Below are 19,107 nucleotides of genomic sequence, written 5' to 3'. Positions count from 1 at the left end.
CTCAGGATGAATTCCAAACTTACTCTTGGAAAAAGGTAGTGTGGATCTGCCTGTCAGCATTGAACAGTGCATTTCGGCTCATTCCTGATCACCCTCTCATCACAGATGAGGAATATATCATAAATAGAGCCATAAGAAAGCCAGACCTAAAGGTAAGTGCACTTATGGCTCCTGCAGGTGCTAAAGAAATTTAATCATTTTTCCCTCCAAGTGCAAGATTAAATTTATATATAGCCAAAACTTTAGAATAACAATAAATAGAATATAACTGTTAAAAATTGTGAAGCATTACATTGTATACCTGTAATTATATAATATTGTACAGCTACTATACTTCAATACAAAAATATTAAATTCAGATCCTCCACTGTGCCAATCTTCTTTTTTTCTACTTGTAAGCTCTTTTTTAAATTTGAATTTTATTTTATTTATTTTTTATATAGCAGGTTCTTATTAGTTATCTATTTTATACATATTAGTGTATATATGTCAATCCCAATCTCCCAATTCATCCCCCCCCCCACAACTTTCCCCCCTTGGTGTCCATACATTTGTTCTCTACATCTGTGTCTCTATTTCTGCCTTGCAAACTGGTTCATCTGTACCATTTTTCTAGATTCCACATATATGAGTTAATATACAGTATTTGTTTTTCTCTTTCTGACTTACTTCATTCTGTATGACAGTCTCTAGATCCATCCACATCTCTACAAACGACCCAATTTCATTCCTTTTTAGGCCTGAGTAATATTCCACTGTATATATGTACCACATCTTTATCCATTCTGTCGATGGGCATTTAGGTTGCTTCCATGACCTGGCTATTGTAAATAGTGCTGCAATAAACATTGGGGTGCATGTGACTTTTTGAATTATGGCTTTCTCTGGGTATATGCCCAGTAGTGGGATTGCTGGGTCATATGGTAATTTTACTTTTAGTTTTTTAAGGAACCTCCATACTGTTCTCCATAGTAGCTGTATCAATTTACATTTCCACCAACAGTGCAAGAGGGTTCCCTTTTCTCTACAGCCTCTGCAGCATTTGTTGTTTGTAGATTTTCTGATGATGCCCATTCTAACTGCTGTGAGGTGATTCCTCATTGTAGTTTTGATTTGCATTTCTCTCATAATTAGTGATGTTGAGCAGCTTTTCATGTGCCTCTTGGCCATCTGTATGTCTTCTTTGGAGAGATGTCTGTTTAGATCTTCTGCCCATTTTTTGATTGGGTTGTTTGTTTTTTTAATATTGAGCTGCATGAACTGTTTATATATTTTGGAGATTAATCCTTTGTCCATTGATTCATTTGCAAATATTTTCTCCCTTTCTGAGGGTTGTCTTTTTGTCTTGTTTACAGTTTCCTTTGTTGTGCAAAACCTTTTAAATTTCATTAGGTCCAATTTGTTTATTTTTGTTTTTGTTTCCATTACTCTAGGAGGGGGGTCAAAAAAGATCTTGCTGGGCTTCCCTGGTGGCACAGTGGTTGAGTCCACCTGCCGATGCAGGGGACATAGGTTCGTGCCCCGGTCCGGGAAGATCCCACATGCTGCGGAGTGGCTGGGCCCGTGAGCCATGGCCACTGAACGTGCACATCCGGAGCCTGTGCTCCCCAATGGGAGAGGCCACAACAGTGAGAGGCCCATGTACCACAAAAAAAAAAAAAAAAAAAAAGATCTTGCTGTGATTTATGTCAAAGAGTGTTCTTCTTATGTTTTCCTGTAAGAGTTTTATAGTGCCTGGCCTTACATTTAGGTCTTCAATCCATTTTCAGTTTATTTTTGTGTATGATGTTAGGGAGTGTTCTAATTTCATTCTTTTACATGTAACTGTCCAGTTTTCCCAGCACCACTTATTGAAGAGAATGTCTTTTCTCTATTGTATATCCTTGACTCCTTTATCATAGATTAGTTGACCATATATACGTGGGTTTATCTCTGGGCTTTCTGTCCTGTTCCATTGATCTATATTTCTGTTTTTGTGCCAGTACCATATTGTCTTGCTTACTGTAGCTTTGGAGTATAGTCTGAAGTCAGGGAGTCTGATTCCTCCAGCTCTGTTTTTTTCCCTTAAGATTGCTTTGGCTTGGCTATTCGGGGTCTTTTGTGTCTCCATATAAATTTTAAGATATTTTGTTCTAGTTCTGTAAAAAATACCATTGGTAATTTGATAGGGATTGCATAGAATCTGTAGATTGCTTTGGGTAGTGTAGTCATTTTCACAATATTGATTCTTCCAATCTGAGAACATGGTATATCTCTCCATCTGTTTCTGTCATCTTTGATTTCTTTCATCATTGTCTTATAGTTTTCTGAGTACAGGTCTTTTACCTCCTTAGGTAGGTTTATTCGCAGGTATTTTATTCTTTTTGTTGCAGTGGTGAATGGGATTGTTTCCTTAATTTCTCTTTCTTATCATTCCTTGTTAGCGTATAGAAATGCAAGGGATTTCTGTGCATTAATTTTGTATCCTGCAACTTTACCAAATTCATTGATTAGCTCTAGTAGTTTTCTGGTGACATCTTTAGGATTATCTATGTATAGTATCATGTCATCTGCGAACAGTGACAGTTTTACTTCTTCTTTTCCATATGTATTCCTTTTATTTCTTTTTCTTCTCTGATTGCCACGGCTAGGACTTCCAAAACTATGTGAATATGAGTGGTGAGAATGGACATCCTTGTCTTGTTCCTGATCTTAGAGGAAATGCTTTCAGTTTTTCACCACTGAGAATGACGTTTGCTGTGGGTTTGTTGTACATGGCCTTTATTATGTTGAGGCAGGTTCCCTCTATGACTACTTTCTGGAGAGTTTTTATCATAAATGGGTGTTGAATTTTGTCAAAAGCTTTTTCTGCATCTATTGAGATGATCATATGGTTTTTATTCTTCAGTTTGTTAATATGGTGTATCACGTTAATTGATTTGCGTATTTTGAAGAATCCTTGCATCCCTGGGATAAATCCCACTTGATCATGGTGTATGATCCTTTTAATGTGTTGTTGGATTCTGTTTGCTAGTATTTTGTTGAGGATTTTTGCATCTATATTCAGTGATATTGGTCTGTAATTTTCTTTTATTGTATTATCTTTGTCTGGTTTTGGTATCTAGGTGGTGGTGGCCTCATAGAATAAGTTTGGGAGTGTTCCTTCCTCTGCAATTTTTTGCAAGAGTTTTGAGAAGGATGGGTTTTAGCTCTTCTCTAAATGTTTGATAGAATTCAACTGTGGAGCCATCTGGTCCTGAACTTTTGTTTGGTGGAAGATTTTAAATCACAGTTTCAATTTCATTACTTGTGATTGGTCTGTTCATATTTTCTATTTCTTCTAGGTTCAGTCTTGGAAGCTTTTACCTTTCTAAGAATTTGTCCATTTCTTCCAGGTTGTCCATTTTATTGGCATAAAGTTGCTTGTAGTAGTCTCTTAGGATGCTTTGTATTTCTGCGGTGTCTGTTGTAACTTCTCCTTTTTCATTTTTAATTTTACTGATTTGAGTCCTCTCCCTCTTTTTCTTGATGCATCTGGATAAAGGTTTATCAATTTTGTTTATCTTCTCAAAGAACCAGCTTTAGTTTTAATGATCTTTGCTATTGTTTTCTTGTTTTTATTTCATTTATTTCTACTCTCATGTTTACTATTTCTTTCCTTCTACTAACTTTGGGTTTTGTTTGTTCTTCTTTCTCTAGTTCCTTTAGGTGTAACTTTAGGATGTTTGTTTGAGATTTTTCTTGTTTCTTGAGGTAAGATTGTATTGCTATAAACTTCCCTCTTAGAACTGCTTTTGCTCCATTGCATAGGTTTTGGTTTGTCATGTTTTCATTGTCATTTGCCTCTAGGTATTGTTTGATTTTTCCCTTTGATTTCTTCAGTGATCTCTTGGTTGTTTAGTAACATATTTTTTAGCCTCCATGTATTTGTGTTTTTTACATTTTCTTCCCTGTAATTTATTTCTAATCTCATAGCATTGTGGTCAGAAAAAATGCTTGATATAATTTCAATTTTCTTAAATTTACCGAGGCTTGATTTGTGACCCAAGATGTGATCTATCCTGGAGAATGTTCCTTGTGCACTTGAGAAGAAAGTATAATCTGCTGTTTTTGGATGGAATGTCCTGTAAATATCAATGAAATCTATCTGGTCTATTGTGTCATTTAAAACTTTTGTTTCCTTATTAATTTTCTGTCTGGATGATCTGTCCATTGGTGTAAGTGAAGTGTTGAAGTCCCCCACTATTTTTGTGTTACTGTCAATTTCCTCTTTTATAGCTGTTAACCTTTTCCTTATGTATTGAGGTGCTCCTATGTTGGGTGCATATATATTTATAATTGTTATATCTTCTTCTTCGATTGATCCTCCACTGTGACAATATTTAACTGACAGTATAGGACATTATAAAGAACATGGATTTTGGGGCCAGACAGAGCTCAATTCAGATCTCAGCTTCATCCCTCAAAACTGTGCAGCCTTGGGTCAGTTACTAAACTCTGCTGAGCCTCAATTTTCTCATGTATAAAATGATGATATTGCCTACCTCTAACATTAATTGATAAAATTCAGTAAATTAAGAAATACAAAAATCAGTATGGTGGCAGGTATATAGTAGATGCTCAGTGCATATTAACTGTTAGTAGCATCATGCCCTATATTATAATCTATGCAGCAGGGCTTGTCTTACGGTAAAGGTAACCCCCCCTTCCAAATGTTCTAGGTAGTTTATGTTTGTAAAATGATATTATCATTCAAATGTATTTGCTCTACTCCTTTCCCATCATATTAAATTAGTATTACTTGGATTATGACTAGTTAACATTCATATTAAAAACATATTTTATAACACAGACTGCTTTCTCTTCAATCTATATATGTGTAGACAACTGTTTAAATTGGTTTTATGAGCTCAAGGTCAATTATTATTTTTTTTTTGGCGGTACGCAGACCTCTCACTGTTGTGGCCTCTCCCGTTGCGGAGCACAGGCTCCAGACGCGCAGGCTCAGTGGCCATGGCTCATGGGCCTAGCCGCTCCATGGCATGTGGGATCCTCCCGGACCGGGGCATGAACCCATGTCCCCTGCATCGGCAGGTGGACTCTCAACCACTGCGCCACCAGGGAAGCTCAAGGTCAATTTTTTAAAATAATAAAAGTCAATTGCTGAGCAGTTTCTTTTCTGTCAATTGTTATCACCCAGTTGTCATAACTGCCAAAATAAACAAAATCAAAAGAGATGAAGCACCCAACCAACAGATTGCTTAATTTTTTTAGATGGCCATTCACCTGAGGATAGACAACGCAAATCAGCCTATGGACATGGCCTCAGAATATTATTGACCTCCACCATCTTTAATCGCATCAAACAAATAAGTGGACAGACAAATGGAGAAATGTTCAAATAAACAAACAAAATGTGAGGAAAGGGCAGAGGTCTTGAAATGGAAAGTTCTGGCACCCAGGCTTGATATCTTTGTTTACCAGCATACAGCATAGGGAGTTGGTTGGTTACTGCCTCCCTGGGCCTTGAGTTTCTTATTTATAAAACAAGAGTAGTAATGCCTTCTCTGCCTGTTTCTCAGGGCTGTCATGAAACTAAAATGAAAAGAAGAATAATAAGGTGATTTGTGAGTGATAATGAGCTATATTCATATAAAGGACTGAAACTTTTATTAAAATTGGAAGATATGTCACAGGCTTAGCCACAGCAACAATGATGACAATGACAGCAATAACACAATACCAAAATGATAACCGTTCAGGACCACATAGGGGGAGTTTGGAGACTGCAGCAAATGTAGACTAAGAGGAGACTCCAAGGGCTATTTTGTAGGATTACATGCAAAAGTGAAACCCATGGCTTAACCTGTTAAACAGAAATGAAGAGTGGGATGCCTGAGGATTGGAACAATTTCTGGTTCTGAGCGGAAAGATGCAAATCACCCCACAGCTGATCCCTGATTTCCTAATTACTGTTTCCTGGTCTGAAGTTCCAGGCAATGGGCAAGTAAACTTCACCCTTTGCAAATATTATGCTTAACATCTTCTTATCAGCTTTCAGAGCCTCTGGACATGATGAGGGAAGCTGAGAAACTCCAGGCAGAGGTGTTTCCTGCTTGGGGAATCTCAAAGATATTTAAAAGGCGTATGATGGAGTCATTCTTCTCACTCTGTGAAGAATAGCTTCAGAAATTGTTAGGAGATAATGGGATTTTCCATTTTCGGGCCTGACATAAAACTTATCAGTAACCTCTTTATTCCTCATTATTGCTGCCTTCATCTGCTGTTTGTATCTATTATGTTATATAACTTGCTCACAGCCTATTGATCTAGGTTCTCTAACTGAGCAGGGGTCTCACGTTCTACCATCGTTTGTCTTTTACATTTTTTCTAACTTGAATTTCTGAACTTACAGAATTAATAAAGTAAGCAACCCTCACTTTATACAATTTGAATACTGGAAGTTATGGGATTTTCAGACCGTCTTCTGAGACTAGCTTGACTATTAGATCCTTCAGAGACTAGACTTGGGGGCTAGAGGGGCTCAAGTTCAATTTCCAGCCCTGTTTCTTTTTTTTTTTTAATTAATTTATTTTATTTTTTGGCTGTGTTGGGTTTTCATTGCTGCGCATGTGCTTTCTCTAGTTGCGGTGAGCAGGGGCTACTCTTTGTTTTGATGAGTGGACTTCTTATTGCAGGGGCTTCTCTTGTTGCGGAGCATGGGCTGTAGGTTTGTGGGCTTCAGTAGTTGCAGCACACAGGGTCAGTAGTAGTGGGGCATGGGCTTAGTTGCTCCGCGGCACACGGGATCTTTCCGGACCAGGGCTCGAACCTGTGTCCCCTGTATTGGAAGGCAGATTCTTAACCACTGCACCAGCAGGGAAGTCCCAGCCCTGTTTCTTAATAGATGTGGTCTTGGGCAAGTTACTTAATCAAAATGAACTTAAGCGGCAAAGTGGAAATGAAGATAATATCTGTCCTACCACAGGATGATTAAAAAGACAAGAACCCCACCCCCCAAGTACTCAGTAAACAGTAGCTGTGATCACAGTCTAGCTCTATTTGTAAAATTGTAGAGACTACTGGAAAGGAAAGGAAAATGTGAGGCAAAAAACTCGAGACTCCAAGATGGGCCATGACAGCTAACACACCCCAAGCTGGTCATGTTTCCTCACCTTAACTTGTAACTTGTGAAGGAAGAATTGTTCCCAGTGGCAATTCACTCCAATTTTATACTGAAAGTCAATTGGAAGATAGGATTTCTTTTAATATTATTTTGAAGCCAACACACTGAAATAAATCCATTCTGTAAAATAAAAAATACAGTATTTAATACGCTCACTTGGTAACTATGAATGTGTGCACACATACACATATATTTTTTTCTTCTGGTTTTATTGAGGTATAATTGACACACAGCACTGAGCACTGTATAAGTTTAAGATGTACAGTATAATGATTTGATTTACTTACATCATTAAATGACTACCACAGTAAGTTTACATACATATATTTATTGGACAAGGTTAAAAGTCATTTGAAGTAACCCAGGTCTTGGAGCTTAGGGATTTAAACTCTATTTCTATTGTGGTTGCCATGGGGTCAGGGATGGAGTCAGAGTTTGGGGTTAACAGATGCAAACTAGCATATATAGAATGGATAAACAACAAGGTCCTACGGGGACTAAATTCAATATCCTGTGATAAACCATAATGGAAAAGAATATTAAAAAGAAAGTATATACAGTATAATTGAATCAATTTGCTGTACAGCAGAAATTAACACAACATTGTAAATTAACTATACTTCAATTTATAAAAAAGAAAATTCTATTTCTAGTTGACATGTGGTTGTGAAAAGCACTCATTTATTTATTTAATAAAAAATGTGTTGAGCACTTGTTATGTAGCAACTATATGCTCTTCCAAGTTTTAGATTTTATCTAATGTTTATACTGACTGTAATACTCATAGGTATAGAACATATTCAGAGGAGTTGCAGTGGAACTTAGAAATGATCTGGCCAATTGCCTTAATTTATTCATGGGAAAATTGAGGTGCAGAGAAATTTCATTGAATTTCTCAAGGACACAATGATAAGAGTAGCTATAGAAGGAAGTCTTGGACACTGTTTCTCAACTTTGGCTGCACATTAGAATTACCTGAGGAGGTTTAAAACTATTTCTGCCCAGGCTGTACCCCAGACAAAGGAAATCAGAATCTCTCTGGGAGTGGGACCCAGTCATCAGTATTCTTTAAAACTCCCCAGTTGATTCCAATGGGCAAAATGAGGTTATAACCATTGCTCCATAACAATATGACAGTCTTACCATTTCTCTTTGTACTTAATTAGGTCACCTGTTAATGGAAGTTCAGATTTATATGTAAAGTTGCTTAAAGAAATCAAAAACAAGAAGGCATTACGTCATAAGCATTAACCTTTCTTTCCATTGCCAACACCCTCAGATGTCGTAGAGTTCATTTTCTTGCACTAGCCATCTCACTGTCTTCTAGAACCTGCTGCCAGTCTAATCTTTTAGACTGTGTCTTCGGTGTCTCTTCCATAGGTTACTTTGCAAATCCGTTGCTTCCAAAAGAAAAGTTCTAAATACTCACGCTAGCATTTAAGGATGCATCATCTGGTCTTTATTTATCCTTCCAGCCTCATTCTCCATTCTGCTGTCAAATAGGCTCCCTTCACTTACCCCTCCCTCACAACTAAATTGTGTATAATCTCTTTGAAATGCCTTCTTCCCTTCTCACCTGAGCAAAATTCTTCCAATCCTTTAAGGATGCAGCTCAGATTCTTCTTCTCCATGATACCTTCTGTCATCTAAACTCTCTGTATTTCTACGGCATTTCAATACTATAATTTTTTCTTTATTATGTTTTCATTTCTTTGACACATGCATAATTTGACTGTATGGTATAGTTTTCCCTTTCATAACATATTTTCTTCCCTTGTTTGGTTATCAAGTAGTGGAACACAGAGGGTGAGTTTTACTTATATACTCATCCGTGTAGTAGGCCCATGATACACATTGCTTGAATGATGATTTCTAATAAAGAATGCCATTTGTGTAGTAGCCAAGGATAGGATTCGTTAGGAAAGGATAAATCTTAAATAAGTATACTAGGGCTCTATCTTTGCTTCTTCCACGAATGCTTCTTTAGTCACTGAACTATGTATTTGCTGATCCTTAAACTGGAGATTTCTTAGTACTTTTCCATTGCAGGTGAGATGCATAAAAGTCCAGAAAATAAGATATGTTTGGAACAACTTAGAAGGACAGTTCCAGAAAATTGGGTAAGTTGTTTGAGCAATTGCATCTGAAAAGAAAAATATTATTTCAAAAATATTTTGCTCAGTATGTCTTTCTCATTGTTATTATTTTAGCTCTTTGGAAGACTGGCTCAGTTCTGCCAAGATACATGTAAAGTTTGGATCAGGTCTAACAACAGAAGAACAAGAGATTAGGTACCACGTATACTTTTATCTACACCAGCTCAGAACGACTGTCACCAGTTAGTGAAAAAGAGAGCCCAGGAAACGGTTATCTTAACTGGTCAACATCAGAATATGTTGTAATGCTCTATTTAGTATTATTAAATTAAATGCTTTTGTATGCATTATCTCACTTCAACAGAGCAACCTTGTGGGGAAGTTAGAACAGACATCCTCATCATCTCAGTATAACAGATGAAAAATCTGAGACTCAGAGAGGTTTAGTGGCCTGAACTAGGTCACACAGATGGAAGTGATAGAGGAAGAAGTGCATCTCTGACTATAGGCTTAGTTGTCTTTCTACTCTGCATAATGTTCCTCAAGGTTACTATAATAATAAGGTTGAACCAGTTTTGACTGTGATCAGGACATATGTGTTATACTATGACAGCATAGTTAAATAATAATTGTAGAGCAGCAGAAGAATATCATGCAAGACTTGTAGCTCCACAATTCTAAATAAGCTACTGGGCAGAGGAGCGAGATTTGGGAAGGGCGTTGGGTTGAATGCCAAGAGTCTGTCACTGATTCACTATGTGGCTTTGAGCAAATGGCTTCTCCTTTATGGGCTTCAGTTTCCTAACTGTTAAAAAGGGGAGGAGAACTCTATAAACACCTTGCTAGTTCTAAGTTTCTATGATTACTGCGTTCCCCTCCACCCCATGTTGGGGTGGAGCTTCGGTGGTACTTTGAATGGACTCAGAGTGCAGCATCACCATGGGTGCTTGTTAGAAATGCAGAATCTCAGGTCACATCTCATCCTTATTGAATCAGAACCTTCCCATTCGCAAGACCACAAGGCTGTCTGTATAAACATTAAAGTTTGAGAAGCACTGCTGTAGTATTTACATTCTGTTAAGCTCTTTGGTCTGAGCATCTACGTAGAAGGCACAGAGAAAGTGTTTAGCATTCCCAACAGCAAGATAACTCATAGAGTGTCGTTGCTCTGTGTAATCAAAGAAACACATCTCTGAGTTTTCAATTAAAGGGCGTTATAACTGTGGAGCTATTTTTGAGAGTTCAGCACCTTTTCACTCACATTAAAACAAATTCTGCAGCTTCCCAGCACTGAATAGGAGGAGGAAAAGTAGGCCCAGTATTCCTTATCAGTAAAACTGTTCCCCTGTAATGAGCCCTCCGTCTCACATCCATGGAGCCAAGAGTTCGGGAGAGACAGAGTTGAGAGAGTGCTAATCCTGAAACTACTTGAATGGAAAAATGACTAAAATTAAATACCCAAATTACCATCAGGGAAATATTTAATTCAATAAATGATCATGCTTATTGGTTTTACACCTGAAAACCCTCCCCCTCTCCAGTTATTTTGAGAAAGATGGTGATGTTATGTAATAAGGGAGGCATATGTTGATCCCACAAGTGGGAAAGTGAACATGGAATAGTCTTTTTTTTGAATGGGTAACTGAATAGGCTGTGATCTCTCCCTATAGGAGGTTAATATGTGGGCCAAATACTATCGATGTTGAAATCACACCCATCTGGAAACTGCTCATCAAGGAGGTAATCAGTATTTTCTCTTGATGCTGGCTAGAAAATAAAAAGGTTAGATTTTAGTCAAATGATCAAGAATGCTACTTGTTAATAGTAACTGTAATTTGGGCTATTTTAAAAGAATGCAAAGCATATTCATATCTCTATTGTTTCTTGTGGTCCATTTTTGCACACACATTTCCTGTTACAGCATAAGATATGATGTTCGTGTGTCTGTTTATCCTTTAATGACTAGATGAACACAGGGTTTCCTTTCTTTCTTTCTTTCTTAATCCTATACTTTTTATCCCGTCTCATCTTTGTGAAACTAAAATAATAATTAAAACTTAAACAACTCAATCCCTTTCTTATGGGCAACATATACAATTGCCTTAGCATCCAAAACTGTAGGAAGAAAACATCTGTTCAGCCTTATTAGTTCTACTGATCTCAATGTGTGTGTGGGAGGGAAAGAAAGATTTGACCATAATTTACTACATTGAATTTTTTCTGTTGGACTCTATCACTGGGCTCATTTTTCATTTTACCGTGATTATTATGATACCTACAACCTTACAGCTGTACTCTGGGTCCTCTCCTGCATGGTACCTCCACTCCTCCTTGACTTAAAAAAGACTTACTAAACTCCAGCTACTTTCTCAATATTTCTAGCACGTTTTAAGTCATGAAACAGAGCAGAAGAAGCTGATAAGAAAAGTTTCTGTGGGCTTGTTCCCTAACCAGAGGCAAAGATAACTGTTCCTATTTTAGAAAGATGGGAATCAACTAGAGGGAATTTGAGTAAGGGCACAAAATGTTTTTATCCCAGGCAGGATTACAACTGTTGGAGTTAATCTCTGCTTTCTCCCCTAGTGTTCTAGATGCTCAATTATCTAGATTATTCCTTTCAGCTTGGCTCTCTATTTATGAGAAAATTTAGTCTTCAACTCGTACATTAATCTAAAGTACTTTAATGGCTTCAGATATAGCAATGTTGTGTCATAGAGAAGAACAACTAGAAAGCATTTTAACTTTGTAAACCTGACCAGTAGGTCAGGTTCCGAAGGCCACTCAATGTAAACTGGACATGATAATATCTACTCCTCACACAACTGTTGTGATGGTCAACATGGTGATACATGAGACAATACTTTGTAAATTATAAGGTGCAGTGGTGATTAAAAGTAAGGGCACTGGGGCCAGATTGCCTGGGTTCAAGTCCTGGTCTGTAACAGTTGTGGCTCTGTGACCTTGGGCAAGTTTCTCAAGATATAAGGCCCAGTTTCTTCATCTTTACAATGGAGATAACTAATAACTTCTGGATAATAAGATAATTATGGGAATTAAATGAGTAAATTCAGGTAAAGTTGCTTAGTACAGTATCTGGCACATAGTAATTGCTGCATAAATATAATAAGAATATTGGGTGGGACGATTTGTCATGGAGACGATTATGATAACAAACAAGTCAATGAATAGCTAAGTATAAAACCTAAATATCTCCCTTGTCTTCCTGTTTTTATGCTGCCAACAGGTTTTAAATCCATTTTACATATTTCAGCTCTTCAGTGTCTGTCTGTGGTTTAGCGAAGACTATAAGGAGTATGCTTTTGCTATCGTGATCATGTCGATCATTTCCATCGCTTTGACCGTATATGATCTCAGAGAGGTGAGTTTTTCCACCAGTCGTATGGTCTGAGAAAGAAAGAGTTGTGACTTTGTTGAAACTTGGTTTGAAAAGCGTATAATCGGAAAATAGTCATTGCCCACTCCATAACAAATGAGACCACGTTTGTAAATATCTAGCACAATAGCTGATGCTCAACAAATTCTAGTTCTTTCCTTTCCTTCCCATCCCAATCCCTAACCTTTCAAGTTATTTTTTCCCTATCTTTAGCTTACTAAAGCTGATTATTGAGAAGAAAATGCAAATATTTATGCATTGTGAATAAGTGAAAAAATATGTGTAGAGACTACTGATGGGTCTTGAAGATGGTGGAAAAGGGGTGAAGGTGGAGGAGTCTTTAATATTTAATAAGGAGTGTTTAATATCTTTGTCCTTTATGTTTGGTTGGTAATCATTTGTCAAAACCCCAGTCCAACTCTTGGCTTTCTTTATGCCTACACAAGGGGATCTAGGCACTGCCAGGAAAAAAATCACACGGTACACGTTGGTTGATTGTGCTATAAATCCATGAATACCGACCTCATCTGCACAAGCTTTCTATATGTCTCTGGTCAATGTGCTCTCCCATTCTCTGGAATTAAGTTCTCAAACCAAATCTTCCTTCAAGTTTCTGAGATGCCTAACTGCCCACATTCCACTTTCCTCTAATTCAGCTGATAATCTATCTCATTGCTTTTTTTTTCCCACAAAGATAGAAATCATAAAATCGGAATTTGCTCAGTTCCGCACCCTCCTACTGCCAGATGACTTTTGTCTCCACCTCCCTCCTGACCTGATCTCTCATTACAGAGGCGGCGGTGCCCTCTGCTTGTGCTTTTGATAGCATCCTTTTCACCTTCTCAGCATGCTTATGGGGTCAGTGAATGACTCTTTTCCTCATTCCCTCTCCCTAAGAGCCTTCCCATCAGCATTTAAACATGCTCAAGCTTCTCCCAACTTAAAAACAAAACAAAACAAAACAGAAACAAATGAAAAAAATCCCTTCTTTTGACCATGCTTCAAACTTCAGCTACTATTCTACCTCTTTTCTCCCTTTGACGGCAGAACTTCTCAAGCTCATTATGCATCTCTCTTCATTTACTCATCTCCCTCTCATTTCTCATCTATATGGAGCTGGCTTCCTCTCTTATGACTCCATTCAAAGAGCTCTTACTAAGGTCACCACTATAATCCTAAGGCTCATAGATAGTTGTTGTTTTTTTTTGCGGTACTTGGGCCTCTCACTGTTGTGGCCTCTCCCATCGCGGAGCACAGGCTCTGGACGCGCAGGCTCAGCGACCATGGCTCACGGGCCCAGGCGCTCCGCGGCATGTGGGATCCTCCCGGACCGGGGCACAAACCTGTGTCCCCTGCATCGGCAGGAAGACTCCCAACCACTGCGCCACCAGGGAAGCCCTCATAGATAGTTTTAAAATAAAAAAACAGTACTTTTTAAAACTAGCTAGTCTTTTTTCTTAATAGAAGGAGTAATATATGGACATAATAAAAAAAGCTCACAAGAACAAAATAGTGTAAATGAGTAGTAAATACTCCTCCCACCTTAGTTCTTTCAGTGTCTGGGTCTCCTTTTAAGAGGCATCCACTGGGACCAGATGTTCTATATACTTTTAGCACTGTTAAACACATATGCGTTTATTTGTTTTATACAAATGGAAGTATACTATTATATACACTGTTACGCACTTGCATTTTTCACCTATGTATCTTAAATATCTTTCTGTATCTGCACAAATATATTTTCTCTAAATGTACCATGATTTTAAAACCAGTCTTATACTGATGGATATTTAGGCTGTTTCTAGTCTTTTGCTATTAAAACAATGCTGCATTGAGGATATTTGCGTATATATCTTTTCATACATCCACATATATGTGTTTGCAAATATGTATAAATCACAAGTATATATAATTTATATTACATGTAAATGTGTGTATAACATATCTGTATTGATAAAGAGATATAAATTTTCTGTATTTGAAATTGCTTAATCATAAGCTAAATATATTTTTTTACTAGACATTGTCAAATGCCTCTTAAACAAGTAATGCCAATATACACTCCTCCCAAGAGTGTTTATTTATTTTCCTTATTTTTGCCAATATAAATGAAAATAGAATTTCATAACTATAATAGCATGTTTTCCATTGTGAGTTGAGCACTTGCTCGTGTTTTAAGCTATTTGTATTTCTTTTACTGTGAACCGTATTCATGTCCCTCATTAATTTTTATTGAGTGGTTGGTCTTTTGCTTGCTGATTTCATGATTCCCCTCCCACAGTGTATACTTTCTTCCACAGCGTAGATTTCACTAAACCTCTCAGTTGCATTTGGCATTGTTAACTGCTCCCGAGCTTTCCCTTTGGCTTCAGTGACAACACACTCTCCACCTCTCTAGCTGCTCTTCCATTCTCTTTTTATAGTTCATCCTCCTCTACCTGGCTTTTTAAAAAATGGGTGTCTCATATCAAAACAATATGAAAATGTTCACCACATAAAGGCTCCCTCTTCCTCCACCCCTCCACTTATGCAACCAGTTTTTAGTTTCTTGGGCATTCTTCCAAAAATGTTTTTGGAATATACATCTATTTTGTTTTCCTTTCTTATGTAAGAGGGAGCATAATTACACTATTTCCTACCTAGCTTTACTATTATTATTAATAATACTGTCTTGATGGTCTTTTCATGTGAGTACATTGAGTCTTCATTATTCTTATACTGCATATACTAATGACTTCTAAAGGCATATGCTAATGACTTTCGAATTTATATATGTATTTTAAGTCCAAATATCTCTTTTGAGTTGAGACACATAGATTCAACAACCTATTTGATTCAATGTCACTTCTTCAGGGAAGATTTCTATTGGTTCATTAGCTATATATGCTCCCAAAACACCTTATTGTTTTCATTTTATTGTTGATTGCAGTGATATATTTATGTGTGTGATTATTTGATTAAATGTATTTACCCAGTAGGTTGTAAATTCCTGATGCTAAGAATCATATGTTTTGTTGACCATTCCACCCCAACCTCTCAGCATAAAGGTTGTTCAATAAATGTTGAGTGTATGTATGAATGAATAAAAGAATAAGTTAATAGGAGAACACTCTTTCGCCTTATATGATTCTGTTCATCATTCTTAGGACATATTAATCAGATTTGTAAATGATTTGAAGCTAGGAGATTAAGGGAGAGTCTTAAATGACAAAATCAGAATAAAAAAATGAAAACACTAAATGATTGGGAATTTGTAATCCCCAGGACCATGTAAAAGGTCTTTCACACAATAATTTCTTAATAAATGTGAAATCAAATATAATTGTATTATTATTTTTGTCTCCTCTTATTTATTCACTCTCAATGTCCCGTATATTTCACATATTAAAACAGCAAATACTATGAGGGAATAACAGGAACAATCAAACTCCTTATGAAGTTAGATTAGGAACTCTGATATGGGATAACCCCAAACTGAAATAATGCTTGGTTCTTGAAACTATTTAGGTATAAACGTAAATGTTGAATGACCAAAGTTCTTTTGAGTGGACAGAGCATGCTGGGAACTTCCTTTCTATTAAACAACATGTACTTCTTATCACTGGCTGAAGAGCACCACAAGTTGGATGCTTTTTCAGTTGAGTAGGAGGCTACTCAGTCTTGTTTTTAAACAGTACGTTCAGTTGGCTCCATCTTTAAAGAAGGCTAACACTTTACTGAATAATATCTGGGACCTATCCTCAAATAGAAAAGGCTTTTTAAAATTTTCTATTCTTCTTTTTCAGCAATCTGTAAAGCTCCACCGTTTAGTTGAATCACATAATAGCATTACAGTCTCTGTATGTGAGAAAAAGGGTAAGTCACTTCATTTTAGATCTGTGTGTTGTCCATATGAAATGAGAAAAGGATTTAAATTTGTATTCCTGATTGTTCCTACTACTCTCATCTTCATATGTATCTTTTCCTGTGCATTTACTTAAAGGGGTGGGGAAGTGGAGACTTTTTTCACCTTTTAAAAAAACATTGAGGTAAAACTGACATACAGTAAGCTGAATTCAAGTGTACAATTTGATAGGTTTTGACATGTGTACCTACTTATGAAACTATCACCACAATAAAGGTGACTGTCCATCCCCCCTAAAAGTTGCCTTGTGCCTGTTTGTAATCTTCCCTTTCAATTTCTCACAATTTCATCCCCATCCTCAGGCAACCACTTTGCATGTTTAGAGTATTTTATAAATGGTATTGTATAGTATGCATTTTTTTGTCTTTTATAGTATATTTTGGGTTAATTTTTGGGGGATCGAAGTTCATAATAATTTTGAAGTTCATCCATTTTGTTAAGAACATCAATAGTTTATTTCTTTTTATTTCTGAGTGAATTCCATTGTCCAGATAGACCAGTTTGTTCATTCATTCATTTGTTGATGGAAATTTGGGTTATTTCCAGTTAGGGGCTATTACAAATAACGCCACTTGAACATTTGGGTTCAAGTCTTTCTACGGACATACACTTTCATTTCTTATTTTCTAGGGAAAATACCTAACTGTGGAATGGCTGGATCATATGATAAATAAATATTTAACTTTTAAAGAAACTGTTTTCCAAAGTGGCTGTGCTCTTTTACATTCCCACCAGCAGTGTGTAAGAGCTCCAGTTGCTCCACATTCTTGCCACTGCTTGGTATGGTCAGTCTTTTTAATTTTAGCCATTTTAATAGCTGAGGGGTAGTATCTCATTGTTGTTTTAATTTGCATTTCCTGATGACTAATGGCATTGAGCATCTTTTCAAGTGCTTCTTTGCTACTTGTATATCTTCTTTGGTGAGGTATCTGTTTAAATCTTTTCCATATTAGACTGTTTGCTTATTATTAAATTTTGAGTGTTCTTTCTACATTCTGGATACAAGTCCTTTTTCCAATATGATTTGCAAATATTTTATCCCAGTCTGTAACTTATAATGTCTTTTCATTCCCTTCACAGTGTCTTTAAAAGGGCCGGTGTTTTTACTTTTGTTAAAGTCCAGTTTATCAGTTTTTTCTTTTGTGGATCATGTTTTTTGTCATATCTAAGACATCTTTGCCTAATCCAAGGTCATCAAGATTTTCTACGTTGTCTTCTAGAGGTGTTATAGTTTTAAGTTTTACATTTTCATCTCTGTTGTATTTTGAAGTTGTTTTTCTTTTTCTTTTTTTTGGATTGAAGTTCATTTTTTGCAAGCAGATATCCAAATGTCCCAATACCATATGTTGAAAAGACTGTCCTCTCTCCACTAAATTGTCTCTGCATCTTTGCCAAAAATCAGTTTCCTGTACATGGGTGGATCTATTTCTGGACTCCTTATCCTATTCATCCTATTCTACTGTTCTATTTGCCTGTCTTTATATCAATGCCACATAATGTAGCTTTATAATAAGTCTTGAACTAGAATAATGTCAGTCCTCCAGCTTTGTTCTCTTTCAGAATTATTTTAGCAATATTGGGCTCTTTGCATTTCCATATGACTTTTAGAATCAGCCTGTCAATTTCTACCAAAAGAACATGTTGAGATTTTGATTGGGATTGTGTTGAATCTATAGATCAATTTGTGGAAAACTGACCTGTTAACAATTTTGGGTCTTGTGACCTGCAGACATGGTGTATCTGCATTTATTTGTCTTTGATTTCTCTCAGCAGTGTTTTGTAGTTTTCATTGTACAGTTTTTCACTCTTTCTCAGATTTATTTTTAAATATTTCATATTTTGATGCTATTTAAATGATACTTTAAATGTAAATGTCCCATTGTTCATTTGCTAGTAGTTCCCTCATATGCATGTGCTGATTACTAGTCTGCTGAATACTAAAAGGGAACCTCTGTGGGCCTTTGGGGCTCTCCCTCTGGGCAGTTACTTTCTCTCCAGTATTCTGTTCTGTGAACTCAAGATGCCTTAATCTCCATAGACTTTTATGTCTGTTCCAAACTAAGAGTCTTCTGGACTTTGTCTGGGTTCCGCCTCCTTCATAGTGGCCTGGAGACCCTCTACAGGCAGTAAGCTGCAGGGCATCTTCATTTGTTTCCCATTTCTTTTGTTGCTTATATTTAGTGTCTAAAACCATTGTTTCATATATTTTGTATGACTTTTGGTTGTTTCATGTGGGAAGATAAATGTGCTCCTTTTTGCTATATCTTTGCTAGAAGTGAATTTTTACCTTTTAAAAATGTCCTGAAATGTAAAGTTACATAAAAATGTAACTTTTTATGATAAAACATTTTACATATAATAGTGGAGAAAATACAATAATGAAACCCTATGTACCTATCACCCAGACTCAATTATTATCAAGTCACTGAATGTGTTTTCATCAGTTCTACTTCTTCCCTCACCCTGGATTATTTTTAAACTATTTCAGATATCATATAATTTCATTTGAAAACATTTCAGTATAGTTCTAAAATATAAAGACTCCTTT

At 36.6% G+C, this 19,107-nt stretch overlaps 1 protein-coding gene across 7 annotated transcripts in view; it reads left to right on the top strand.

Annotated features, from left to right (window-relative positions):
* ATP13A4 (ATPase 13A4) overlaps positions 1-19,107 on the top strand; it is a 150,373-nt gene that overhangs the window by 69,568 nt on the left and 61,698 nt on the right. For 6 of the 7 annotated variants that reach the window (XR_013828502.1, XM_079922544.1, XM_079922545.1 and 3 more), the window contains exons 3-8: positions 6-152; positions 9,215-9,285; positions 9,376-9,456; positions 10,932-11,001; positions 12,506-12,640; positions 16,441-16,510. Coding sequence is in view for 6 of the 7 variants with exons in the window: in XM_079922544.1 (XP_079778670.1) it covers positions 6-152; positions 9,215-9,285; positions 9,376-9,456; positions 10,932-11,001; positions 12,506-12,640; positions 16,441-16,510 (574 nt within the window). In the remaining variant the exon portion in view is untranslated. The remainder of the gene's footprint in view (positions 1-5; positions 153-9,214; positions 9,286-9,375; positions 9,457-10,931; positions 11,002-12,505; positions 12,641-16,440; positions 16,511-19,107) is intronic. The other variant, XM_079922543.1, reaches the window with a different exon arrangement.

The sequence above is a fragment of the Stenella coeruleoalba genome (genome assembly GCF_951394435.1).
Source record: "Stenella coeruleoalba genome assembly, chromosome: 5".
Lineage (NCBI taxonomy): Eukaryota > Metazoa > Chordata > Mammalia > Artiodactyla > Delphinidae > Stenella > Stenella coeruleoalba.
The sequence above is the reverse complement of the archived record's forward strand: the minus strand, read 5'-3'. Positions and strand labels throughout refer to the sequence as shown.